General features: G+C 49.2%; 1 protein-coding gene across 1 annotated transcript; it reads right to left on the bottom strand.

Moving 5' to 3' along the window:
* Nucleotides 1-4,757: 4,757 nt before the first annotated feature.
* On the bottom strand, nt 4,758-23,916 carry LOC309600181 (uncharacterized protein; the record flags this gene model as incomplete). The annotated part of the gene is made up of 17 exons (XM_082332256.1): nt 4,758-4,905; nt 11,790-12,010; nt 12,235-12,360; nt 12,495-12,659; nt 12,826-12,921; nt 13,089-13,149; nt 13,336-13,550; nt 14,431-14,689; nt 20,072-20,360; nt 20,449-20,483; nt 20,785-21,005; nt 21,230-21,355; nt 21,490-21,654; nt 21,789-21,884; nt 22,052-22,112; nt 22,299-22,513; nt 23,296-23,916. The coding sequence occupies 17 exons, from the start codon at nt 23,914-23,916 to the stop codon at nt 4,758-4,760; spliced, it is 3,120 nt and encodes a 1,039-aa protein (XP_082188382.1).
* Between the last annotated feature and the right edge of the window lie 3,376 nt (nt 23,917-27,292).

The following is a 27,292-nucleotide window of genomic DNA, read 5'->3' as shown; positions in this document are numbered from 1 at the left end:
TCTCCGTCAGGAGCTGCTCCATAATACGGACATCAGGAAGCGACTGGTGGACCACAGCATTTCAGATGGTAAGAAGCAACGGTGCATCTCTGCTTGCATGCAAGTGATTTCTTTTTGAGCGGAGGATGGACAACAAATAGAAGAAGGTGGAGACCAAGAGGTCAGGGGCAGCACAGACCAACCTGCAAGATGTTGGAACCAAGTTGGAACCATGGTACGTTCATAAGTACAATGGCAGCAAGGCAAGCTAAGGAGACACGGTGTGGAAAGCCTATGGGGAGCAAGGAGAGCTGCCCCTGGAGCTACGAACCTCTCTCCTTGACCATGCAGGGAGCCTGCGTGATGGCTTTAGATTAGACCTTTGACTTTGAGAAAGCCGGAGTTAGGCAGGACATGGGCTAGGTCCCTGGTGTGGCCTAGGTCCCCTACTTCTAGGGGTAGGGGACTTCCCATCTTTATCTTGCCTGCTTGAGACACTTTGAATGGGCAGAGGTGGGCCGCGTTAAGGCTTGATTTTAGTCTCAGGTCTGGACCAGCAAGTATTCTTCTGCTACAAAACAAAATATTGCTTTACCTTGCAATCCCATTAACAAATGACTAATGACTATTTTAAGAAATGGCTAATAATTCTGGGTTAACAGGAAGGTAAACAAGTCAATAACTTACTTGTAACCACCTATAAGATTAAATTATCTATTCAGAAATTAGTTGCCAATCATAATTATGATATCTGTTAATCCCTTATTTCCCCCATAAGAATGTGAAAGTATCAATTGAATATAATGTGTGAAAATAGTGAAGTAATTTTTCTGTTGCTGTTATTATTAACAACTGCAGTGAGTGGATGAAGTAGAAGCGTATTACTTTTTTTTTTTTTTACTTTATTAGCTAATCTAATGCAAAATATCATGCTCTCTGATCCCCGAGATCTCTTAAAGGCTGAGCAAGTCCTGGTTCCTTCATGCACAGCAAACCTGCAGCTGATGCCCTCAAGCTGGGGTGTGCGGTGCTGGAGCAAGGCAGAGATGAAATCTCCAAAGGGTTTCAGGAGGAGGAGAGATACGGCCTGCAGAGAGGAAAAAAAAAAAAAGAAAAAGAAAAATGAGGATGAAGAGGAAACTGGCTTGAACTCTAGGTTATATACACCAGGCGTCATGAGAAAACATTACTTTTTTCTATGTGCGGCTGCTTCCCAGCAGAAAAATAGTCAATGTACATGGCATCTGTGATATAAATAGAGCAAAAATATTAGGGCAGCTTCTTGATCAAGATCTACACTGGGAATAAGTAAAGGGAGTTGCTGGAACTTCAGTAACTGACATCAGCAATCAGTGCTCACAGGAATGGCCTCTCGAAGGGTTTGGGACCTTGGGGACCGCTTCACTTGGTCGGAGAGCAGAGTTAGAGAACATGCTAAGAGGTGTATGGCAAGCGTCAAAAGACGCTGCTTATGACTGAGAACAATCTTAATAACATCCCTTCCCACAGGAAGCTGAAACAACTGGGAATAATTCTGGCAGATGTTCAGAATCCAGTAAACAATGTGATTAACAGCCTACAAAAGAAGTGGGTCCCAGTGCTGCCTTCTCTGGGCAGAGTGTCATTGCATCTGGGAAGTTCACCACACCCAGTCACACTTACATATCACCTGGGCTGGCCTCCCAATGGGCTTAGAGCTGATAATTAGTCCAATCAAGGTCAGGCTTTGTGATCAATTGAGTAAATCACTCTTTTGAGTTATTGGAACCTCAATTGCTGTCATTAGCTCTGCAGCATCAATAACAGCATCCACAGGACAACAAGACAGGTGGAGAAAAGGTAAAGCAAGACAAAAAGCACCAGAACTTTGATTGTTCTCAGACTAGACCTCCTCGCCAGCAAGGGAAAGGTCTGAAGTCACCTAGTGTAGGCATCATGTGATGCCCAGCTCTGAAGATAAGTATTTTGGCTAGTCTAGCCATGTAGGTTCTTTGCAAAGCCGATGAAGAGAGACCACCACCTCCAGAAGGCGATTCCCTCTCCAAAGAACCCATCCTCAAAGGTGTCTCTTTCTCCACATAATAGCAAAGTTAATCGAAGTTTCTCTGAACACAACCTTACAGATAATGCCAGCAGTGTTTTAAAGGACGGCATTTCTTAGCCAAGAGGACTCTTCCATCAGAGGGGTTCTGCCAGGTATATTGCGCATGTCCACAGCTTCAGACAAGCCACGTTCCACCAGTCTCTCTTGAGTTTGCAGCGGTCTGACTGGTGGTGGATGTGACGAGGGCCAGCAACCGAGTTTGGCACAAAGGTACAAGATTCCCCAGCATTCATCCTCTCAGGAGACCTGTGGCATCATGAGATACCTTACTTTCAAGGGCACTTTAGACCATCATAAATGGTACTATCCCTGGAAGATCCATCCCATCATGCTAACTTCATCCTGGTCCCACACTTCTTTAGCCGGACACCAAGGCCATAGTGTCCAAAACTCAGGACCTGGTGCTCCCCCAGCAAATCAACAAGTTCCTATCTCATGGCATCTCCCAGTTAAAAGCTCCAGTTCACAGCAGCAACTGCACAACGTAATTTTCTGGCCAAGCCCTTAATTCAGCTTTTTCCAAAAAAGTTGAGACTGGCAGCCACCTCACGCTTGCTGCGTGCCAGAACAGCATCTGATCGCCGTCGGAGCACAGCCACTGTCACGGAGCACTCGTTGGGTCTGGGCCAGCAGGCTTTGCATGGTAGGGTGGGCATGGCTTGCTGACGTGCACCGTCAAGCTGGTGGTGCAATGGGCCCAGGGAGGGCAGCATGCCTTCGCCGCCCACCAGCACTCCTCAGGACCACACACATTTTGTGCCTGCTTGTGCGCAGCACTAGCCAGGGGTTGGTGGTTCAGGCTACCACGTCCCTCTGATCTGGAAAAAGCTGTCTGGGTAGGATATGGTATTTGGCCGCCGGTCTCATGGCCCAGGGGATCTGTTAACACGCTGGCTATAAATCTGTCTGGGGATGGAAATAGTTTGCTGAGAGGCCCAGGCTGCGCTGCAGCAATGTTTATCATGTGAGCGCACAGCATGGGGGCTGCTATTACTGCACACAACAAGTCTGTAGCAGCTCCAAGAGCAAGCTTCATGGGACGACATTCGATATGGCTTGTCTTAGGTGGGAGAGCATCATAAAACCTATGAAGGCTGGTTTGATCACTCAAAACCTCCAGATGCTGCAGCTGATATTGTAGTATAGGGACAGGGCATTTCAAGTGGTGGCCATGGGCACTCCCAGCACTTCAAGAGGAGCCCGTGATGAGCTGCCACTCAGAGCTGTCCTTTAGCAAAGGAAATTCTCCCAGGGCCACATTCAACCTCCCGGTTGGGAAAGAAGAATAAAAATCTGCTGAGCACTCAGCTCTGTTAGGGGAGGTGCTGCAACTCTTGTCCATGTTAGCAGGAAATTATCAGCATTGCTACATGGCCCAAGAGGGCTGGAACTGAAGTATTAGCATCTCGGGAATTATCTCATCCGTCATCCATTTCCACCCTGGCCTGCAGCTGCACTTTGCTCACCAAGGCAGAGGAATGCCAGTCTGCAGGAACAGAGGCGGATTTGCACACCGGAACGACTGGCAAAGGCATGCCACCGCTGGAAGAGCCAAGCGAGTTGCAGACTGCTAGAAGTAACCCTATGACTCAAAAGGTCACAGTCTTTCCCAAATCACGCTGCTTTCCATTCTTCCCGTGCCAGAAGCAGTCAACAACATACAAAAGTTTGAAATACAGTTATTTATTGTCACTGGGAACCTCAGTCGGGGCCGTCAATCGTCTGTGCTAGGTGTTGTACAAGCAAAACCATTCACACATTGTCACCAAACCCCCTTTGGAGCCACAGGCATGCTGGCGCTGTACCTTGCAGGGAGATAGACTGCTAACACCTTGCAGTAAAGAGTAATTTAGATCTATCTTTTATGCATTTAAAATCTTTTCTGAGCCCTCTAGTGGTGCTTGGCAGTCTGTGCTTTCAAAGTCATCCAGAGCAGCAGTTTGCTGTACACCTTGGTGTAAAAATCACCACTGAGCCCTCAGCATGGCCAAAGGATGCCCAAAGCCTGAAGTACCCCATTGCATTTAGCAGTGCTTTGGTAGCCTGGTGCGAGTAACCTCAGCCATCACAGCCTGTCAGATCCAAGCACGAGATAGACTCCCCTGTCCAAGGCCCAATTTGCCTACCTAATATTCCAGAAAAGGGACCTGTCTACCTACCCCGAATGCCATATTCCCACCAGAAGTCTTTAAAAGTGTAACAGTGAAAAGAATTACCACTCCTACCTTGTCAACAAAGGAGGCAAGGTTTTCACTGAGGATCTTGAGTCGCTCCTTCTCCAGCATTTGCACCTTCTCAACCTCAGGGTCAATGTCTAGACTGAGAGGTGCGAGGAAGTCTTGGTTCAGGGTGACTTCTTGGATGCCAGCAGACATGACGGAGGGGAACTAGCGTATCTTTTTCCAACAACCAACCTGTTTTCACCAAAGAGATTTGCCACACCACCTTAGGAGCACTCAGCACCAAAGCACCCTCCCAGCTGAGAGCTTCCAGCCTGTAGGAAACACTTCTATTCCCACCACTTCTGCTGCAGAGCCACAGAAGACACTTCTTTCTCAGCCCAAAAGGATTCAAGCAGGCTACGCTGCGGGCAGGTATGACACCAGAGCTACCCTTGCTCTTGTTCAGCTGATTTACTTCAAATAGATAAGGCTGTAGCACAAAAACAGACCTTCTAATAGAGAATCAGCGATATTTCCTCTTTATATGTCTGCAAGGAACTGGGCTTTGTCGGAGAGGTGAAAACAAAGCAATGCAAGCCAGCTGAAGGGCTTGGTTCCTTGGCTGCCAGCCCAGCCTTGACTCCAGCAGATTTCAAACACCTGTGGAGGCACAAAAAAAAATCAGAGAACTTATTCTAGGGACTTCAGAAAGTGGTTTTGTGGAGGAGGAGGAAGGGAGGCTGGTCTGAGGGCCTCCAGGACCAGCACGAAGTGGCTGTCCAAGTCTGAGACAAGGACTGGTTCCTGTTTCAGATGATTCTGGCCCGATATCAAACCCTCTGAAGGTCAGGCAAGGCAGAGGACCTGCAGCTCAGACGGATCTGCCACAAACACAGTTACTGGCAAATGTAACACACCACTTGTCCTTTCATCTTTCATCAGGCCGTCACTTACGAGCGATGACTGCACTAAGAATGGAGCCAGTCCTTCCTTTAGGTAGTGGTTTTCTACACAACCTGAAATTCCCATCTCAACCTGACCGATAATTTATGGGAAAGTCAATTTGTCATCTGCCTGGCGGACAAGAGCAGGTTCAGGTGTGTGTGAGAACGGGGCAGTGTCCCTTGCACCGGCTGCAAGCCCTCTACTGGCATTTTGTGGCTGTCCTGGTTTCAGCTGGGATAGAGTTAATTTTCTTCTTGGTAGCCGGTGTGGGGCTGTGTTTTGGGTTTAGGATGAGAACAATGTCGATGATACACTGCTGCTTTGGTTCTTGCTAAGCAGTGCTAAGCTGTTGCTGAATAGGTGCTAAGTGGCGCTCACACTGGTCAAGGACTTTTCAGCTTCCCCTGCTCTGCCGGGGGCACGGGAAGCTGGGAGGGGGCACAGCCAGGGGGAGGGCTGGCCCAGACTGGCCCAAGGGCTATTCCATACCATATGACGTCACGCTCAGTATATAAGCTGGGGGAAGAAGAAGGAAGGGGGGACATTGGGCGTGATGGCGTTTGTCTTCCCAAGTAACCATTGCGCGTGATGGAGCCCTGCTTTCCTGGGGATGGCTGAACACCTGCCTGCCGATGGGAAGTAGTGAATGAATTCCTTGTTCTGTTTTGTTTGCGTGCACGGTTTTTGCTTTGCCTATTTAACTGTTCTAATTTATTTTGCTTCAATTATTAAACTGTTCTTATCTCAACCCACGAGTTTTCTCCCTTTTACCCTTCTGATTCTCTCCCCCATCCCACTGGTGGGGAGTGAGCGAGCGGCTGCGTGGTGCTTAGTTGCTGGCTGGGGTTAAACCACGACAGTGGCCATCTCTGCCCTGTCTTCATCGGGTCTGCCCAGCAAGCCCTCGTCCCCAGGCAGGAGATATACCCTTGCTTCAACCCATACTTCTAGTTAAGAGTGGATATTGTCATGCCGTGCCATGCCATGCCATGCCATGCCATGCCATGTCATGCCATGTCATGACATGTAGACTTTCAGCTAGGCCTGATGGGCACCGGCAGTGGAGCTGGTCAGAAAACGTGGGTTGTGGGGTCATGAGTGTAAACCTAAAGGAATATCAGCCCACTCTTAGGGCAGAGCTAGTGAGTGTGGAAGCAAGATGAAGGGCAGAGAAGCACCAGCATCCAAGCCAGAGTGGGTGTGAGAAAGAAGAGGAGGAAGGTTTGCTGTCAGCACCAGACACAGACGACATGGTTGCCACAAGTTCTGCAAATCCTGCTCTACCCACCCCAGCTTTAGCTGAGAGAGCTAAATGGATGAAATGGGGCCAGGAGGGAGCTGGAGGTACACCACATCCACTGGCAGCACTCATCCAGGTCACCTGGCTACGTGGGAGCAGATATGTTGCTCAGAGACACACAACACAGGAGCAGCGTGTGATTTGCTCGCAGTTCATTGAGCACTCTCACAGAGGACCGGGGCTGACATCAAGCAGGAAGAAAAGGCTGGGATGAAAGGCGCTTGATTGTTGGCACAATCTCTACAATCAAAGTTGAGGTCAAATAAATCTAATCAAATATTAACTTAGATGAAGGGCCCAAATTCACCTGCAAAGCCCTAGATGATGCTCTAGGACACGGACTTCTTTGGATCCCAGAAAGCCAGTCAGCAAGATTCGCCCTGCTGGCACAAGGCATCCCTGGAGACTGACAACAGAACCAGTTTCACTCAGGATGAATCCAAGGCAAGAGCAGCCGGGATCCGAAGGGGCAAGGAAGGAGCTGTTTTAGCATCTAGAAGAAAAGAACAGGAGCACAGCTTGAAAAGGCAAACAGAATTGCTCCACTTTGCTCCTTAGCTACATTTCTTTGGTAGCCTCATAGCTTTAGGTATGTTTGTCCCTGTGTTTGCTTACAGAAGCTTTTAGGTCTTTGACCGTTGGGGTTTAAAACTCCTTCCAAGCCCAGATATTTGGTGGTTGTTGCTGTTTTCATGATATGCTGATTTCAGTCTCTCTTGAGAAAGTCAGCAGGTTTTCTAGTGAGTATTTGAGCAAGTTTTGCACTTAGACAAGTGAGCTGGAGGTGAGTGAGCTGGGGGCGTTGCTGTTTGAAGTGTCGATAAGGGACCAAAAGATGCTGATTTCCGCATTGAACCTCCTATAACCTCTGCACCTCAGCTCCATTGCCCTGAACATCTCATCCTTCAGGATCACGAAGGACTCCAGCTGCTCAGGAGATACGTGCCACACAAATACAGCGGCAAGGATGCGGAGGCGGATTACCTCTCAGGAGATAATGCTCCCATCCTTTCAACGAAGCAGCACCACTCGTAAAAGCAAATGTTTCCTGCTTACCAGCTGTTCGCTGTCCTATCCAATACGACTACAAAGTGGGTGAGTCTCCTCCATATTTGCACAGCGACCAACCCAAGGGAAGCAATCTTGGTAGCCTCTGACGCCCTCCCATAATATAGATGATGAGTAACAATTAAAAACTCATTACAGCTCTAATTACAGCCAATATAATGCCACCTGGATTAATTCCCCAATAGGCTCATAAAATCTTGCACCTATTATATTTCTTTCCATGTTCTAATGCAAAGAATATTGCGCCACTCACACCCTGAACCAGGTTATGTATTGTATGACATCTACCTGTCTATCATATAGACGTCTACCTGCTCTCCTCTCCTTCCAGCAGCGTCCTGCACACGGCAACCTCAATGTCAGGGCTATCTTCACACTCAACAAGTCCTGATATTCCTTCAGTTCATGGCCAAGCTCCTCTTTGGCTCCACTGAGGGCTCTGCAGAGTTCATCCAGTTTGCTTTTGGCTTTGTTGAGGGTGAGATCTCCTTTCTGTTCCACCTCAACAATGCTTGGTGGACGGAAGAATGCCCTGAATCCCACCAGCTCGGACCTAACTGTCCTCTGAGCCACAGGCCATCTAGCCACCAGTGGTCTTGCACTAAACCACATGGTGACTGGAGAGGCCGGCAATCCCAGACTGTATCTCACAACCCCACGTTACTCAGACTGAGTGATGGAGACCTAGTGGTAAACGCTAGGAGTAAGGCATTTGCCATCTTGCTTTGAACTCCAAAGCCAAAAATTACCTGAAAATGCAGGCAGGTTCTCGTGAGCACCTAAGCAGAGCCCACAGGAGACTCCTGGGGGCAGATTTTGTATTAGCACAGACAGCACATGTCCTTCTCTGTAGAAAGCCAGAACTTACAAATCAACAAAAAATATATTTATTCTGTATTTTTTATCCTCTATGTCCAAAATGGGAACAGCTCTACCAAAAAGTATTGAAGAGTTATCATTGCTTGATCACACTGAGGCTGTTTCACAAGTAAATTCACTTGTTTTAAGCAAAACAGGCCCCGTTGCTACAAATATGGATCTACTTTTATGCTAGAGCTAGCAGCTAGCACAGCGCCCCATGGCGCAAATGAAGGGGAGCCCAGTCACTGAGCTGTTACGATCTTTCATTCAAGCATGATGTGCTTGAGCAATTAGCATTACTCCCTTTTTCATGAGCACAGCAGATAGGAAAGATAAACTCCAGCACCTCCGTGTTATAGCCTGGCCCCTCTCCAGGAAAAACTCAGGGAACCTATAAAAACCTGCGGTTTTCTGCAGGATGAAGCCTGCATCTTTGGCTTCCTGGGTTTCAACACACTGGAGATCTTCGCCCTCTCCGCCATCCTCCCAAGGAAGTCCCCAGGAATGCTCTAGGGCTTTGTACCATCTTGGTCCATACTTGTCCTTGGACTCTTCACTGGGATGAGGAAGTAGGAGATGACTTCTTGGTCTCTCCCATCCCAACCTATAAATTTTAGAATCGGAAATGTCATTGTTTATTCAAAAAAGAGAATAAGGCGTATTATAGCCTGGTATAAACATCAGATTAAGAAGTCAGGTGTGTCAACTGAAAGAATATTTGGGGGGAAATAAGAAAAGCAGCATGAAAGCAACACTAGTTCAGATAAGAACTATCATTTCTTCCTCATTTGTTTTGTTCATTTAGATGGCGAGGATTCTGCGATACAGATCTTCTCCATTTCCATACTTTCATGTGACAAACACTGAGACTGCACCAGGATAATGCGCACGCTACAGTACAGTCAGGGCTGATTCACCTACTGGTCCTGCTCTCACTCCTCCCAATGCTGGAGAAAAATCCAGCCAAGAATTAATCAAATTAATTTGGTTGCAATGGGATGTTATTTGGAGAGGGCTAGTGACTAAACTGGCTGGGCAATCTGGAATTATAATAGCAGGTTCGAGGCTGTGTCTCATACTTTCACGCTGCTTTTTTTTCATGAGTAATTTGTGTCCACATAACGTCTTCAGGCCTTCCCACTGCTCACGTATGAGGTGCCGGTGCCCATGTAAAAGCCCTGCTCATCAGATAGATGGTGCTGCTTGCCCTTGTGCCAGCCAAGGGTGGAGGACAACGACTCTTCATCGGTGCGTTAACCGCCCACTGCAGACCTGTAGCTGGTGTCCTCCCCCATCGAGGCCTCCAGGGCGCCTGGGTGGGAGCTCCAGGCACCACCAGGACTGAGCCACTGCGTGGTGGTGACAGATTGGCTGCGTGTCCTCTTGGCATGACAGCTGTGCCGAGGACTGGCACTAATTGCCACATCCCAATGGCCACGTTCAAACCGCCCAGTCCAAATGCCACAGCTGCCCTGTTCAGACCACCGTGTTCAAACCATCGCATCCAGATCACCACAGACCAACTGCCACCATTCGTTGCCATGTCCCAACCACAACGTCCCTGCTGGTGGCCCTGCCTGCTTCGCTCCTGAGGTGCCCATCAACCAAGGGCTGGACATTTCATCCTGCTACGCTTGGGACGAGCACAATCCTCCCACCTCATGGTCTCCGGGTTGACATCGAATGTTCCCTTCCTGCGCCACGCTCCTCACAGCCATGGCTCTCCCACCCCACAGAGAGATGGGGAGTCTACTGTGGAGGAGCAAGATGGCACCTCCTAAGAGGAGAGAGAAGGGCCATCTTCCTCCTCCTCACCTCAGCTGGGCAGTTCATGGCGCTCAGTGACTTGCACCATAGGACAGAGCACTGTAGACATTGCCGTTCCTTACGGCGAACAGCAAAGCGTGTTTTCCATCCCCTGGGGACCGTTAAGTGATAAGACGACACAAAGATATTTTTTCATCTCTCTGCAGTTTATTGGTCATGAAAGAACTTGGAGGAAAGGGGTGGTGGTAGAAAGCAACCATGCAGTAGGGTTCACGCAACAGAAGGTTTGCAATAATGCCGTACATATGTCAGGTGTGAAGAAGAGGGAAAGAAATCTATAAAATATTAAAGCTGCCAAATTACTCCACCGAGGGAAGGTGGACATCTCCAGAAACATGTTTCTCACTCCTAAATCTGACTATGAGACATTATCACGTTTCTTCTGCTTACACGAATTCCTAATATAGCTGAAACAAGCATGTGGGTAACATGCAGGACACACGGAAATCGCAAGGGAAACATGGCCATTGAAAAAGAGACCTTAAAAAGTGAAAGGAAAGAGCAGTTTTATACACGCTCCTCCTCAGCCAGCGCAGCAGCCAGGGGTAGTAGCGAGAAGCACAACGAGAGATGCTCGGATGAGCTCTGCAGTCCCTGGTACCCACGAGGGAGATCTTTCATCCCTGGAGACTGGTGGAGCTCAGAGAGGAGCCAGGCTCTGCCAACAGGATGGTGTTTTGCTGCAAATCCCCCCTTGGGCAGGATGATTGAAGGAGGTGGTGAGCTATAAGGGAAACAGTTCATTTCTTTGCTGGATACTGGTTCAGGATGGAAGGGGCTGTGCTGCTGGCTGGAGAAAGGAAAAGATGCTTCTTTCCTTGGAGGGACTGAGGTCAGGGCTCAGTATTTTACACCTGAAGATTTGACCGTTGTGGTTGTCACACATCTCCGCACAGAGGAGGATCCACCCCCTGCCATGAAGTTGCCACCTCCAGAGCTGCACATTCTTCCACTTCCAGAAGAGAAGCCACCGCTGAGTATTCCTCCTCCTACGCCACAACTGCCTCCAATGACGCTTCCTCCTCCGACCGCACACACGCCTCCTCCCATGCCACTGCCGGCTCCAAAGCCACCAGCTCTGCCTCCAGCAATGGTGGTTCTGCCTACCACAGCTGCAAGAGAAGGACAGGCTCACTGTACATCAAGTGACAGCCTGGGAATCCTCACGAAACCCAAGGTAAAAGCCATTCCGCAGAGAAGACGAAGTACAGATACTTACAGACATTTACGTTGGACGGGTTATCTCCACAGAGCCTGTGTAGGGAAAGGAACACAAGTTGTAAATCTAATTTAATAGAAAGCAATTAATCTCCATGACATTTCTCAAGTACTCCTTTTATTTCCTGTTTCATTTAACGTCAATAAAAACAATGAGAAAGATTCCCTGTGGGGACCTCGTTTCTATTTTGGGCTTAAAAACTTGGGAAAAAAAGGAAAGTAAATCAGATTCCAACATGAAATGGGTTGTGAGACTTGATTAAACCTCACTCTGTCCCAAGAAAAGCCAGTACCTTGGTCAGGCCAACCTGACCGCGGCGCTCACCTGTTCTCCTCTCCCTCCAGCAGCTTCCTGTACATGGCAATCTCAACGTCCAGGGCAATCTTGATGTTCAGCAGCTCCTGGTACTCCTTCAACAAGCGAGCCAGCTCCTCCTTGTCTTTGCTCAGGGCACATTCCAGCTCTTCCAGTTTCCTCCTGGCATCCTTGAGGGCCATCTCACCCCGCTCCTCGGCCTCAGCAATAGCTGCCTGCAGCTGCTGGTTCTGAAAAAAAGAAAAGCAGATTCTCAGTTCCCATCTGCACGCCTTCCGCTGCAGCAGTCCTCAAGGCACAGACTGGATGGAAAACAGACAGGAACCATCGATCTCCTCCACAGGACCTGAATTTCAATGCCTACGTTTCCCTCACACTCTCCTCAGCTCACCACCCAGCTCAGTCATGAGCCAGCCTGATGCCATCCCCCAACGAGATGCGGAGGAACCCCTACCTGCTTCTTCACGTTCTCAATCTCAGCCCGCAGCCTCTGGACGTTCCTGGTCAGCTCTTGGATCTCTATCTTGGTGTTGCGCAGGCTGTCCCCGTGCCTTCCAGCAGTGTTCTGCAGCTCTTCATACTGACAGTACGGAGACAAAGCAACCCATCAGCGACACAACCTACCAAGAACTCAGGCAATTGCCTTGCCCTGTGGCAAGGGAGGCAGCCAGCAGCAGAGACTGCCGCAGGTGCCTTGACTGCTTCCCAACTCACCCGGCTCTGGTACCAAGCCTCAGCTTCAGCTCTGCTGTTCTGCGCAATCTGCTCGTACTGACGCCTGACCTCCTCGATGATGCTGTCCAGATCCAGGTGACGGTTGTTGTCCATGGACACCACCACGGACAGGTCTCGGCTGATTGTCTGCATCTGAGCCAGTTCCTACAACCAAGACTTGACTCAGCCTGACCATCCGAGGAGAAGAGAAAAGAGCAGCATCTCCAGGCAGCCTCTCAAGCCTAAATCCATATGGGCCAACCTCCGTGTCTTTGGCCACCACACTCCTCACTGCATCTCCAGCCAGCCCAGGGGAAGGGAGAGCTCTTACCTCCTCGTACATGCACCTCAGGAAGTTGATTTCGTCGGTCAGAGCTCCCACCTTGGCTTCCAACTCGACTTTAGTCATGTAGGCACAGTCCACATCCTACGGGAAAGAGCACACAGAGAGACAACGGCTTCCTCCCGTCCCAGAAGAGCTCTTGGCAGCCAAGGCCTCCTGTTGGAAGCTGCCCACCTTGCTGCTGCCTCCTGCCAAGGTCTTTGCAGCCTGGCCCCCCACACCCCCTCTCTCCTGGTGCCTCTGTGACTCACCTTCTTCAGCACCACAAACTCGTTCTCAGCAGCGGTCCGCCTGTTGATTTCGTCTTCGTACCTGTTGAAGGGGACAAGACAAGATGAGTCTCTTGGACTGCTCCTCAGTCAACCGGTGGAACCCCGCTCCCCTCCACGGCAACCTCAGTCCCATTTCTGCAGAGGGAAGCCAGTGCGGCAATCTCCAGGCCGACTTAGGTCCCCTGTCCGGGTGCTCCCTTCTTCCTTAGCCTGTCACTGCACTTACTTGGTTTTGTACTCCTCCACGTATTGCCGCATGTTCTGCAGCTCTGACTCCAGCTGCCCCCTCTGGCCCAGGAGAGACTCCAGCCTCCTCTTCAGGTTCTGGATGTAATTTTCAAAGATGACATCGAGGTTCTTCCTCGGCCCCGAAGGCCCTTGCTGTTGGAGGAGCTCCCACTTGGTGGAGAGGACCTTGTTCTGCTGCTCCAGGAAGCGGACCTGAAAGCCCACAAAGGGGTGGGTGAGATATTCACCCAGGGAGACATCACGCTACTCCAACCTCCTGCGTACTTGGGAGGCCAAGGGAATCATTCCCCAAAGCCCCAACAGGGCCATGGCCAGTTGAAAGCCCCTTTTCCAAGAGGAAGATTCCTCCCTTCTTTCTCCTCTTTTTTCTATTATCCTTGAATTTCTTCTCTTTTCTACTCCTACATTTCTGCTCCTTTTTTACTATCTATTGGAATGATTACCCTCCAGATTTACAGATTATTGTCATTTCCAGTTGTAAATTTTGACCCACATTAATTTGCAAAAGCATCAGACCATCTTCTACCTTCCAGTGAATGAAACCCCGTATGTCTCAATATCAGAGAACATTCCTCTTCTCAGATACAAAAAATATTCAATACGCATGTCATATATTTAAAAAACCATGAAGCACGTTTCTAACCAATGTTCTCCCAGTGCAGACAGTCTGAAGAATACTCATCTGTACTTGAGCTGAAAGAAGGAACAGCCAGGAATTAATTGAAAGCTCATTCCTACATTTTAAGTTCCTCAAGAAGAAACCATCCTTGAAAAAGGACAGACTTAAAGAACCACTTAGGATAACTGAGTATATCATGATCACTTCGCCTGACTGCACGGAGAACACTAGAGAGAAAAGCTAAGGAAGAATTTGGATCACCAAACCTAGAGAAAGTCATTTGGTTTCTCTGCGGATGAAAAATTTTTACATTTCCTTAGGAGGACTCAATGAAAACACTACCAGCCCTCCAGACCTGCCAACACTGAGCTGAGGACAATATCTCCCTCTCCACAGCACGGGAAAGTTCCTCAGAGTCCCCATTCCCAAGCAAGTCCAGTTCCAGCCTCTCACCTTGTCAATGAAAGAGGCAAACTGATTGTTAAGAGTCTTGATCTGTTCCTTCTCCTGGCACTTCACTTGTTGGATCTGAGGATCAATATCAACATGGACCGGCCGCAGGAGAGTTGGGTCAACCTGCACCGGTTGGATGCCTCCAGGGAACCCAGGACCACCTCTCACAGGACCACCAAAGCTGCCTATTCCTCCACCAATGACACCTCCTCCAATGCTGCCAAATCCTCCTCCATAGCCTCCACCAAAGCCACCAATTCTACATCCATATCCACCGCCATAAGAGCCACCCATGGAAATTCTTCCGCTGCCACCCAGGTTATGGAGGCTCCTGCTGCTAAAACCTCCACAAGGTCCGCTGCCTCCAATTCCCCTGGATGTGGAGAACGAGCTATAGCTGATCCTGCTTCTGCCCCCACTTCCTCCAAAGCCACCACCGATGGCAGAGCAAGAGCTGTATCCCCTTTTGCTTCCGCCTCCAAAGCTTCTACAGATCGACTGCCGAGACATGGCTGTTTCTTCCAAGCAGAGTTGAGGAGAGCAGAAAGACCAACGGAGCTGTGCTGCTGAGGGATGAATGCAGAGAGAAGTCTGCACAGTCTTCTCTGGCTCCACAGCTTCAGGCATTCCCTTTTATCTGTTTCTGGAGGTGGGCTGAGTCTACAAGGGCGTGAAGAGGAAACAAATTTACTGTCTTCATCAGCTTGGTGCGGTTAACAGATTTTTGCCAAATTGTTGACTCCACCCAGAAATACGCTTTGCAATGCAGAAGGGAATAAAAGAGCAAGAGCACTGAAACAGATCTCAATGAGTAAGTGGACTCTCATATCTTTATGGCATCTGGGAAAATATGTTTTACAGTGATGTAGTCATGTTCTTCCTTCCTCCCACCTTTCTATCTGTTCTTAATGATTTCGCAGTTTGTCTGGATCTGGATCTTTTGCACTGACACTCAACGTCAGGCAAGCCTTTTGGTGAAAACCAACTAGAATGAGACTTTCACAATTCCCCCAAGCACACCCCAAATCTCTTTCTTAAGTGGAAAAATGCTGATGGCTTTCCAAGCGGCAGTTTCCCAATGAAGAGCAAAAAAACCACACATTAACATTTAACAGCAGTCAGCATTTCTTTTTTCTCCGGAAAGGAGGTGCTTAGTTCCTTTCCTAAGAGCATCGGTTGGGATGAGAGTGCCTCCTTCAAGGACACATTTCTGCAAAATGCGTCTCCTAGAGTCTGAGATAACCAGGTGCCAAGGCTCTGAGCACCAGAGCGGAATGAGCAAGAGAACGAGGATGTCCAAGCTCCTTCCTTGTGCTTTTCAGATGGCCGCAGGGATTGCCGAACCTGCAGAGGACTGAAAGGACACTGCGGGCACGAGCTGTGGTAATGAGGGCTGAAGGCAGACAAATAGCAGAGAAATGCAGGCAGGGATAACGGGGACTTGTTGAAATATTTTTTTTTTACTTAAGTTGGTAGGCAAATGATCAGGCTGAGTTCATTATACTTGATCATTTTGAAATAAGGGGCAACTAAAAGGCAGAAGAAGCTCTGATGCTTTCTTAAGTAATAACAGTTAAAGTATTGCTGTGTAGGAAGTGTGCTTTAAGAGCATCTTTGCCCACATCTTTGACCACAGTAAATTTGCGGTGGGGGAGGGAACGGGTGCTGACCAAATTCACTTTAGAAAAATGTATTTTTGAGACAACAGCTGCTGCTTCAAACTTGAAAACAATAATATTTCATTTCATGCACAAGCTCTCTGGCTAAGAAGTTGGAAGTTCACCTAAAAGGCATCTTGCAGGTATCTTCTGGGTCTCATTAATCAAATATACATTTTAGTTACATGTATGAAATTTAAGAAAAAAACCCAAACTTTTCCCAGTGCTTAGTCCCTGAAAATCATCAATGAATGTCAAGGGAAATATATTTTAAAGCCTTCTAAGCGTTTCAGCAGTCCGATATAATACTATATTTAAGCTTCCAGAATGCAATATACATGTGTTTGAATTTTCACGATCACCCATAAGACTTGGGCAACTAAATGTTGTTTGACAGTGGCACTAGGTACCAGCCTTCACCCACAGACACTTCAAACCCTTCGAAAAACCACCCCACAGAATCACTTTCAAAGGCCAGTAGAGGAATCAGAAATGGAAATGCCATCGAGCGTCCCTGAGAGGGAGGCAGCCTGACAGCACAGTCTCTTCTCAGAACGGGGCACAGGGGAGTGGGGGACGTTACCCTTGAGGGACTCAAGTCACGGTTGGCCAAGGGTTGTTCTGCCCTTGAGGGACTCAAGTCACGGTTGGCCAAGGGTTGTTCTGCCCTTGAGGGACTCAAGTCATGGTTGGACAAGGGTTATTTTACCCTTGAGGGACTCAAGTCATGGTTGGACAAGGATTATTCTGCCCTTGAGGGACTCAAGTCATGGTTGGACAAGGGTTTATCCTACCCTTGAGGGACACAAGTCACAGTTGGACAAGGGTTATCCAGATGTGTGTGGCCTGCCCTCTGCAACAGGCTGCAGCTGGAGAACGGGCAGCCATCCCTGCAGCAGGGAGGGGACACCTTCCCACTCATAAGCAGCTTGACTGAAGAGGGTCCTGTTTCTCGGTTGCTATCTCCAAAACGGAGAGTTAAGTGCTCCAGGCGATTCTGGAGTCGAGTGCACTCGCTCATGATGAGCAGTCCCAGGGAGGTGTAGGGTAACTGGGTTCTTAGTTAGAGAAAAGAGGTCGCCTCTTCTCATGGCCTCCCTCCAGATTGCCAAACTCATGGTAGCTGCCTTTCTCAGAAGGCGGCGTGACTTGGTTGTAACATCCCACGTGGCGGCTCCAGGACGAGGGGGAAGATCTGTCAAGTCAGCCAAATGCCTGGATGCTGACCACATTCAGCAGGTCCAGATAAGACGCCCAGATTGAGTCACTCTGACGTCTTCAGACAAGATGCGAAGATTATACCAAACCTGGAGTCACTTCAGCCTCCTCCAGGTAAAACTCGATAGACAGCCTAGGCTCCAGCCGTTCCTTCAGATCTCTTACGCAAAGAGCTGTGCACAGCAAAATCATCAACAGAGGCAAAATGTAAACTCTGCAGAAAACATAGATGGAGACCAAGCCAGGCTGCAGCTTCAGATCTCACACAGCAAAGAGAGACTGGCAGCATAGCGGAGGATGTCGCAATGGTTCCTCACAACAATGCCTACGATGCTGTGTTTCAGATTTTAAAGCTGAGAAGAAACAGAGTCTTAAAATTAAGAACACAAACAGGTGATTCTTGCCCCACGCCAAACCCCAAAGTGCTCTTGGCACAGCCCCAGCTTCTCAGAGGCATTGCCTTCTCATCGTCTTCTGTTTGAGCCAAACCCAACCACCTTCCCCAGCCCTAGCACACCTCTGCTGGGCTTCAAAGCACATTGAAGGTCCTCTTCCAAGAGCCCTGTAACCATTCCCCGCTGCCTTGCCTGGACCTCTTCCTAGCTCTGCAGCTTCCTGACCTGCTACGGGGACACTGGCAGCTCACAACAGGTTCTTGTGGGACTCCAGAACCACTCCTGAAAGCGGTTTCTGTCTCTTTGATCTCTTCTTGTGGTGGAGGAACTGCAGCACGGATCAAACACACCAACATTCTTCCCCCGTAGCCCCTCCCCGAGCTACACCAAAGCTCTCCCACTTGCTCTCAGTGTAAAGAGGAGACACTGGGGGGTCTCAGCTGACTTCCCAAGGGAGCCGATGGGTCCCTGAGCCCACGGTTTGGGGATGAATCGTGCCTTCCCGGCCCTCCGTGTTCCCACTGGAACTGTTCAGTGAAGGGGAGGATGAGTTAGTGGTTGTCAAGCAGTCCTGGTGCTCGTAGGGTGCCGAGCTGTGCAGCCTGCCTGGCCACAGCCTGCTTGGACCCCAGCGGGTAGGTGCTTGGCCAACGTCCATATCCATGCTTACAGGCAGCCGTAGCCCTGCCCTCCCACCGCCGCCCACAAGACTCCTACCATTGCCACCTTCCCCTACCACACAGCAAATTCCACTCCAAGGCAGGAAACTCAGATGAACTGACAACATCAGATTGATCTGATGTCTGCTCCCTCCCTGTCGCTGCCGATTTCCATCATCAATCAATGTGTTTGGGTCTCTACTGGTTTCGCCACTATGCACCAGCAGCATTCCTGCACAAACCCCGTAACTTTCTGTTTGTGATTTCGGCATACCCTGTGCACAGCTTCTTCCTGCTCTAAAAACCTGAAATCTGAAAGAGAGATTAATAAAACCTCTTTCCTAGAGCAGCTGCAATTTGCCTGTTACCAGATCACTTTGGTAAGATGTGACATGAGCAAGAGGCTACTGAGTGCCTTAGTTTGCAGAATGGCTGAGCCCTAAATATTGGCACGGGGTAGCCTGTAGCCTCCTCATTGATTCAGAAGGTGCTGGACCCCTCTGTGCTGGAGGTTTCAAGGCACTGCAAATGCAGACAACTGCTGTTGAAACGACTATACATGATTCCAAGGATGGGGTTACATCAGGACCTGCCCAAAAAATTTAAAACCATCCTGAATTCCTCCAGTTTGGGTTCCCAGTGCTCCTACCTGCTCACATTTACTGCACATTGTGTGAACTGAGCGTCACAACACCACCATTCGAGGAATGGGCTAGGTGTTGGGCACTGCAATGACTGATAAGAGTCAAGAGGCATCACCCGTGCTTGGACACGTCCCTAGCTCCATCCACACACCCATTCACTTCCCTCAAAGCAAATCACGACACGGTGAACAGAAGAACAACCCACACCTTCCCACCAAGTTCCTTCCCCAACAACTAAAACCACCTGGCCTAGAAGTGGCTCCCAAACCAATGACACAAAGACGTAGTGAATGTTCTCTGCAATTTATTGAGAATGGCAACATCCCGAGGAAGTAGGACATCCCACAAACAGAAGAGGAAGGGAGGTGGGGACAGTACATCTTGTTCCATGTCACAGGGGGTGCTCCCTCCCAGCTCTGCCATGGGACGAGTCCCGCTTGCCCCACATCTACCCTGACCCCAAAGGCTAGTGAATGGAAGCAGCAGGATGTACTGCATGCAGAAGCGCCCCAGGGATACGGCCATCGAGGAAGGAACATGAGGACAGAAGAAGAAAGAGGAGTTTTATACACATTTGCCACGAGGCAGCCAGAACTGTACAACCCAGCAAGAAAGGCAGAGCATCTCCCTCCTGTAAATCAGCTCTCCGTGCTGGGCATCCACAGGTGAGATTTTTCTTTGCCCAGGAGATTATTTCATCACTGGGCTTGGGGCTAACGAGCAGCTTGCCAGGGCTGCTAACGGGACGTGGCATTGCCACGAGACTCCCTTGATGGGACAGAGCCACGGAGACGAGCCGATTTGTGGTGGGCTGTGAGGGACACAGTTCATTTCATTGCGGGACACCGGAGCTGGATTGAAGAAGGCTGGGCTGCTGCTGGGAGAAGGTAGGAGATGCTTCTTTCCTTTTTCAATCTGGCTTTGGGGCTCAGAATCTCACTCCTGAGGATTTGACGGAGGTGGTCGTGACACATTTCCGTACAGAGGACGATCCCCCACCGGAGCTGAAGTTGCCACCTCCAGAGCCGCACATCCTTCCGCTTCCAGAGGAGAAGCCGCCGCTGTACATTCCTCCTCCCATTCCACAGCTGCCGCCCATGCTTCCACCTCCAAAGCTTCCTCCTACTCCACAGACGCCTCCGCCCATTCCTCCTCCCATGCCGCTGCTGCCTCCGAAGCCTCCTCCCATGCCGATGCCACTGCCTCCTCCGAAGCCTCCTCCCATGCCGCTGCCGCCTCCGAAGCCTCCTCCCATGCCGCTGCCGCCTCCGAAGCCTCCTCCCATGCCGCTGCCACCTCCGAAGCCTCCTCCCATGCCTCCTCTGCCTCCAGTGATGGTGGTCCTGCCTACCACAGCTGGAAGAGAAGCACAGGTTACATACATGTTGTCCACGGGCGAGCTGTATCTCCAAAAAAACACGAAGCAATGAATGCAGATACTTACAGACATTGACGTTGGACATGTCATCGTTGCACAGCCTGTGAGGGAAAACAGGACCAGTTAATCCCATGGGAAGCGCACATTTCTTCAGCTGAGAATTTCCCTTTTTTTACAAGGTATATATTCCCTATTCTTTCTGAATTTCCCAATTATTGTTCAAAACAAATGAGCAAACTTGAATTTAACATTCTTATAAGAAATATTGAAAATATACTTAAGGCTAAGAATTACAGCATGAGTGATACGAAATTTATCTTTAGAGTGCAGGCAAAGATTTTACCCACTCATGGTATAATCTGTCCAGAATTTAGTCAAAGAGACACAAAGAAAGAGAGGTACCTGTTCTCCTCTCCCTCCAGCAGCTTCCTGTACATGGCAATCTCAACGTCCAGCGCAATCTTGATGTTCAGCAGCTCCTGGTACTCCTTCAACAAGCGAGCCAGCTCCTCCTTGTCTTTGCTCAGGGCACATTCCAGCTCTTCCAGTTTCCTCCTGGCATCCTTGAGGGCCATCTCACCCCGCTCCTCGGCCTCAGCAATAGCTGCCTGCAGCTGCTGGTTCTGAAAAAAAGAAAAGCAGATTCTCAGTTCCCATCTGCACGCCTTCCGCTGCAGCAGTCCTCAAGGCACAGACTGGATGGAAAACAGACAGGAACCATCGATCTCCTCCACAGGACCTGAATTTCAATGCCTACGTTTCCCTCACACTCTCCTCAGCTCACCACCCAGCTCAGTCATGAGCCAGCCTGATGCCATCCCCCAACGAGATGCGGAGGAACCCCTACCTGCTTCTTCACGTTCTCAATCTCAGCCCGCAGCCTCTGGACGTTCCTGGTCAGCTCTTGGATCTCTATCTTGGTGTTGCGCAGGCTGTCCCCGTGCCTTCCAGCAGTGTTCTGCAGCTCTTCATACTGACAGTACGGAGACAAAGCAACCCATCAGCGACACAACCTACCAAGAACTCAGGCAATTGCCTTGCCCTGTGGCAAGGGAGGCAGCCAGCAGCAGAGACTGCCGCAGGTGCCTTGACTGCTTCCCAACTCACCCGGCTCTGGTACCAAGCCTCAGCTTCAGCTCTGCTGCTCTGCGCAATCTGCTCGTACTGACGCCTGACCTCCTCGATGATGCTGTCCAGATCCAGGTGACGGTTGTTGTCCATGGACACCACCACGGACAGGTCTCGGCTGATTGTCTGCATCTGAGACAGCTCCTGCAACCAAGACAGGCAGCCCAAGTGACCCTCAAGCCTAAATCCACATGGGCACCCAGTCCAACCTCTGTGTCTTTGGCCACCACACTCCTCACTGCATCTCCAGCCAGCCCAGGGGAAGGGAGAGCTCTTACCTCCTCGTACATGCACCTCAGGAAGTTGATTTCGTCGGTCAGAGCTCCCACCTTGGCTTCCAACTCGACTTTAGTCATGTAGGCACAGTCCACATCCTACAGGAGAGAGCACACAGAGAGACAACGGCTTCCTCCCGTCCCAGAAGAGCTCTTGGCAGCCAAGGCCTCCTGTTGGAAGCTGCCCACCTTGCTGCTGCCTCCTGCCAAGGTCTTTGCAGCCTGGCCCCCCACACCCCCTCTCTCCTGGTGCCTCTGTGACTCACCTTCTTCAGCACCACAAACTCGTTCTCAGCAGCGGTCCGCCTGTTGATTTCGTCTTCGTACCTGTTGAAGGGGACAAGACAAGATGAGTCTCTTGGACTGCTCCTCAGTCAACCGGTGGAACCCCGCTCCCCTCCACGGCAACCTCAGTCCCATTTCTGCAGAGGGAAGCCAGTGCGGCAATCTCCAGGCCGACTTAGGTCCCCTGTCCGGGTGCTCCCTTCTTCCTTAGCCTGTCACTGCACTTACTTGGTTTTGTACTCCTCCACGTATTGCCGCATGTTCTGCAGCTCTGACTCCAGCTGCCCCCTCTGGCCCAGGAGAGACTCCAGCCTCCTCTTCAGGTTCTGGATGTAATTTTCAAAGATGACATCGAGGTTCTTCCTCGGCCCCGAAGGCCCTTGCTGTTGGAGGAGCTCCCACTTGGTGGAGAGGACCTTGTTCTGCTGCTCCAGGAAGCGGACCTGAAAGCCCACAAAGGGGTGGGTGAGATATTCACCCAGGGAGACACCACGCTACTCCAACCTCCTGCGTACTTGGGAGGCCAAGGGAATCATTCCCCAAAGCTCCAACTATGGCTCATTCAAACATCCAAGCTCCTAAAGTGCATGGCAAGCATTATTAAATTTTGAGTCATTCTGAACTTCAAGTGAGAAAAGTGGGGCAAAATGATGTTGCCAATAGAAAACAGCATCCCCATTTTCCACAGCATCAGTTTTGAACATTGCTATCATCTTTGCAGTAGTGAAGTCAAGAAAACAATTATTTTTTTAAATCTAGCTGCACATAAATTCTCTTACAAGGGATTCTGTATTTCTTGGGTTTTATTTGAAATGAAAATAATGCAAGAGTGTTGGAAAGGTATTTAACACTCTTAAGTTTATAGAATCAGTTCCTTGAAAAGAACGTTTCATCAAAAAGAAAAGCACAGCAGTGAGAACTCTTAGGACAGCTAATATACGTTGATGACTTTACCCTTAATCACTAGAAATTAGGCTGAAGAGATGACTAGGCAAGAGAATCTACAGAATGTACTGCAGATGTTCACTTTAATCTTCCATTAGCATGAAAACCTTGTCTATTGTTCGGTATTGCTTAATAAAACCTTAATAACAGCTTGCTACTAAGGCATCAGTCTTGCAAACTTTAACAAGTACTTGTTGGCATGAAAAAAAGTTCCCGTTCCACGCTACAGAAAGTCATTGAAAATGCTCACCTCCAAACAAACACGGTCCTAAATTCTCACCTTATCGATGAAGGAGGCAAACTGATTGTTAAGAGTCTTAATCTGCTCCTTCTCCTGGTTTTTCACTTGCTGGATTTGGGGGTCAATCTCAACATGGACTGGCCGCAGGAGGGTCTGGTCAACTTGCACCGGATGGATGCCTCCAGAGAAGCCAGGGCCACCAAAACCACCCATTCCTCCACCACCCATTCCTCCACCGCCCATTCCTCCACCAAAGCCACCCATTCCTCCGCCACCCATTCCACCACCACCCATTCCTCCACCAAAGCCTCCCATTCCTCCACCGAAGCCACCCATTCCTCCACAGCTCATTCCTCCGCCAAAGCCACCCATTCCTCCTCCGTAGCCTCCACCAAAGCCACCCATTCTGCCTCCGTATCCTCCACCACCATAGCATCCACCCATGGTAATTCTTCTGCTGCTCCCCATGTTATGGAGGCTCCTGCTGCTAAACCCTCCACAATGTCCACCTCCTCCACCTCCCCTGGATGAGGAGTACGAACTGTAACTGATCCTGCTTCTGCCGCCACCTCCTCCAAAGCCACCACCGATGGCAGAGCAAGAGCTGTAGCCCTTTCTACTCCCGCCTCCAAAGCTTCTGCAGACAGACTGCCGAGACATGGCTGTTTCTTCCAAGCAGAGTCAAAATCAAGAAGAGCAGAAAGACCAACGGAGCTGTGCTGCTGAGGGATGAATGCAGAGAGAAGTCTGCACAGTCTTCTCTGGCTCCACAGCTTCAGGCGCTCCCTTTTATCCGCTTCTGGAGGTGGGCTGGGACGGGCTGGGCGTGAAGGTGGAAACCAATTTATTATTTTCATCAGCGTGGTGTTGTTGACAGATTCTCAGTTGAGCTTTACCATATTTGGGCCTGCCTATAAACACACCCTGCAATATAGAAGTGAATAAAAGAACGAGAACATTGAAACAGGTCTCAGTGACTAAGTGGACTCTCGTATCTTTATGACATCTTAGAAATTAACTTTTAAGATAATGCGCTTTTATGCAGCCCCTCATTGGATTTCCAGTCTTCATTAATGGTTCCCAATAATTCCAGATATAGATCTTTCCAATCAAAGCTCCACTGTAGGAGAAGTTTTGATGAAATCCCAACTATAATATAGCTTTCACAATTCCTTAAACACACCCTAAATCCCCTTTTTATATGTAGAACTGCCTTTGGCATTTTAGAAGGAGTTTCCCAATCTTGAACAAGAACTCATGACACCAAAGTTTGAAGAGACTCAGCATATTCTCCTGCTAGAAAGGAATTACATCTCCCTGGAGTGCACACGGTGTCCCTTTGAATGGGAGTGTCTTCTCCCTGTGGATTAAATTCCCTCCAATTGTATCTCCCCAAATCTGTGACAACTAACTGGGACCTTGGATGATGCTGGAGCAGAGTGAACAAGGCAACTTGAATCATCGCACTCCTTCTCTTCTCTTCTGAGGGTGACGGGGAATGGCGACCTGCGGAGGAACGCAGGGACGCGTCAGGCAGCTGCTTCGGTGACGGTGGCTGGGGACAGACAGACAAGCACTACAGAAGCGGAATGACAGATGAACAATTCAAGGTGGTGAGGGGTTCCTCCTGCTCAGGGGAATGTTGCCGACCTCTTGTTTCCCTGGTTCTTTCCAAGGATGAGACAACTGAAGTGGAAAAACTTGTTGAGAAACGGAGCTATTCCAACTTCTAAGGCATAGTATATCCTCTTGATTTCAAATATTCTGCTGGGAAAGGAACATATTTTAGAAATGTATTCTGTAGGATGTCTCTGAAATAAAGAAGTCCATTTTTGGATTGCATGTAAATGAAATTTTAAATAATGAATCATAAGGTTCCAGATTATGCTAGAAAATATACAATGATACTGATGTGCAGTGTTCTGGAGAAGCTAGATTATAGATGCTGGTTAAAAGGAAACTGAGGTCTGTAAATACTGTTTAGAAGTCATTCTGAAGGTATTATCTGTCTGGATGTTGTCAATTAAATACTATATATTAATATTTAAGTTAGTGAGTGAAATATAAAATGACTGTTCACACTTTCTGTAGATAATAGCCAGCACAAGTAATCAAAAAGTGACAGAAAAAATATACATTACAGATTCAAAAAGAACCCTTCAAAAGGTTTAAAACAATAATGAACATAAATTTAAGGTTCTTCAAAAGATCTAAGTATGAACTTATACATTCATAAGGAATTTTCACTATCTCCTATAAGACTTGGGCAACTAAATGTTGTTTGACAGTGGCACTAGGTACCAGCCTTCACCCACAGACACTTCAAACCCTTCGAAAAACCACCCCACAGAATCACTTTCAAAGGCCAGTAGAGGAATCAGAAATGGAAATGCCATCGAGCGTCCCTGAGAGGGAGGCAGCCTGACAGCACAGTCTCTTCTCAGAACGGGGCACAGGGGAGTGGGGGACGTTACCCTTGAGGGACTCAAGTCACGGTTGGCCAAGGGTTGTTCTGCCCTTGAGGGACTCAAGTCATGGTTGGACAAGGGTTATTCTGCCCTTGAGGGACTCAAGTCATGGTTGGACAAGGGTTGTTCTGCCCTTGAGGGACTCAAGTCATGGTTGGACAAGGGTTGTTCTGCCCTTGAGGGACTCAAGTCACAGTTGGACAAGGGTTATTTTACCCTTGAGGGACTCAAGTCACGGTTGGCCAAGGGTTGTTCTGCCCTTGAGGGACTCAAGTCATGGTTGGACAAGGGTTGTTCTGCCCTTGAGGGACTCAAGTCATGGTTGGACAAGGGTTATTCTGCCCTTGAGGGACTCAAGTCACGGTTGGACAAGGGTTTATCCTACCCTTGAGGGACTCAAGTCACGGTTGGACAAGGGTTATCCAGATGTGTGTGGCCTGCCCTCTGCAACAGGCTGCAGCTGGAGAACGGGCAGCCATCCCTGCAGCAGGGAGGGGACACCTTCCCACTCATAAGCAGCTTGACTGAAGAGGGTCCTGTTTCTCGGTTGCTATCTCCAAAACGGAGAGTTAAGTGCTCCAGGCGATTCTGGAGTCGAGTGCACTCGCTCATGATGAGCAGTCCCAGGGAGGTGTAGGGTAACTGGGTTCTTAGAGAAAAGAGGTCGCCTCTTCTCATGGCCTCCCTCCAGATTGCCAAACGCACGGTAGCTGCCTTTCTCAGAAGGCGGCGTGACTTGGTTGTAACATCCCACGTGGCGGCTCCAGGACGAGGGGGAAGATCTGTCAAGTCAGCCAAATGCCTGGATGCTGACCACATTCAGCAGGTCCAGATAAGACGCCCAGATTGAGTCACTCTGACGTCTTCAGACAAGATGCGAAGATTATACCAAACCTGGAGTCACTTCAGCCTCCTACAGTTAAGAATTAATACCAAACCTAGGCTCCAGCCGTTCCTTCAGATCTCTTACACAAGCAGTTGTATGCACTGAAATTATCAAGACCGAGCAAAATGTAAACTCTGCAGAAAACATAGATGGAGACCAAGCCAGGCTGCAGCTTCAGATCTCACACAGCAAAGAGAGTCTGGCAGCATAGCGGAGGATGTCGCAATGGTTCCTCACAACAATGCCTACAATGCTGTGTTTCACATTTTAAAGCTGAGAAGAAAGAGAGTCTTAAAATTAAGAACACAAACAGGTGATTCTTGCCCCACGCCAAACCCCAAAGTGCTCTTGGCACAGCCCCAGCTTCTCAGAGGCATTGCCTTCTCATCGTCTTCTGTTTGAGCCAAACCCAACCACCTTCCCCAGCCCTAGCACACCTCTGCTGGGCTTCAAAGCACATTGAAGGTCCTCTTCCAAGAGCCCTGTAACCATTCCCCGCTGCCTTGCCTGGACCTCTTCCTAGCTCTGCAGCTTCCTGACCTGCTACGGGGACACTGGCAGCTCACAACAGGTTCTTGTGGGACTCCAGAACCACTCCTGAAAGCGGTTTCTGTCTCTTTGATCTCTTCTTGTGGTGGAGGAACTGCAGCACGGATCAAACACACCAACATTCTTCCCCCGT

This window comes from Platalea leucorodia, assembly GCF_965183815.1.
Source record: "Platalea leucorodia genome assembly, chromosome: 23".
NCBI classification, from domain to species: Eukaryota; Metazoa; Chordata; class Aves; order Pelecaniformes; family Threskiornithidae; genus Platalea; species Platalea leucorodia.
The sequence above is the reverse complement of the archived record's forward strand: the minus strand, read 5'-3'. Positions and strand labels throughout refer to the sequence as shown.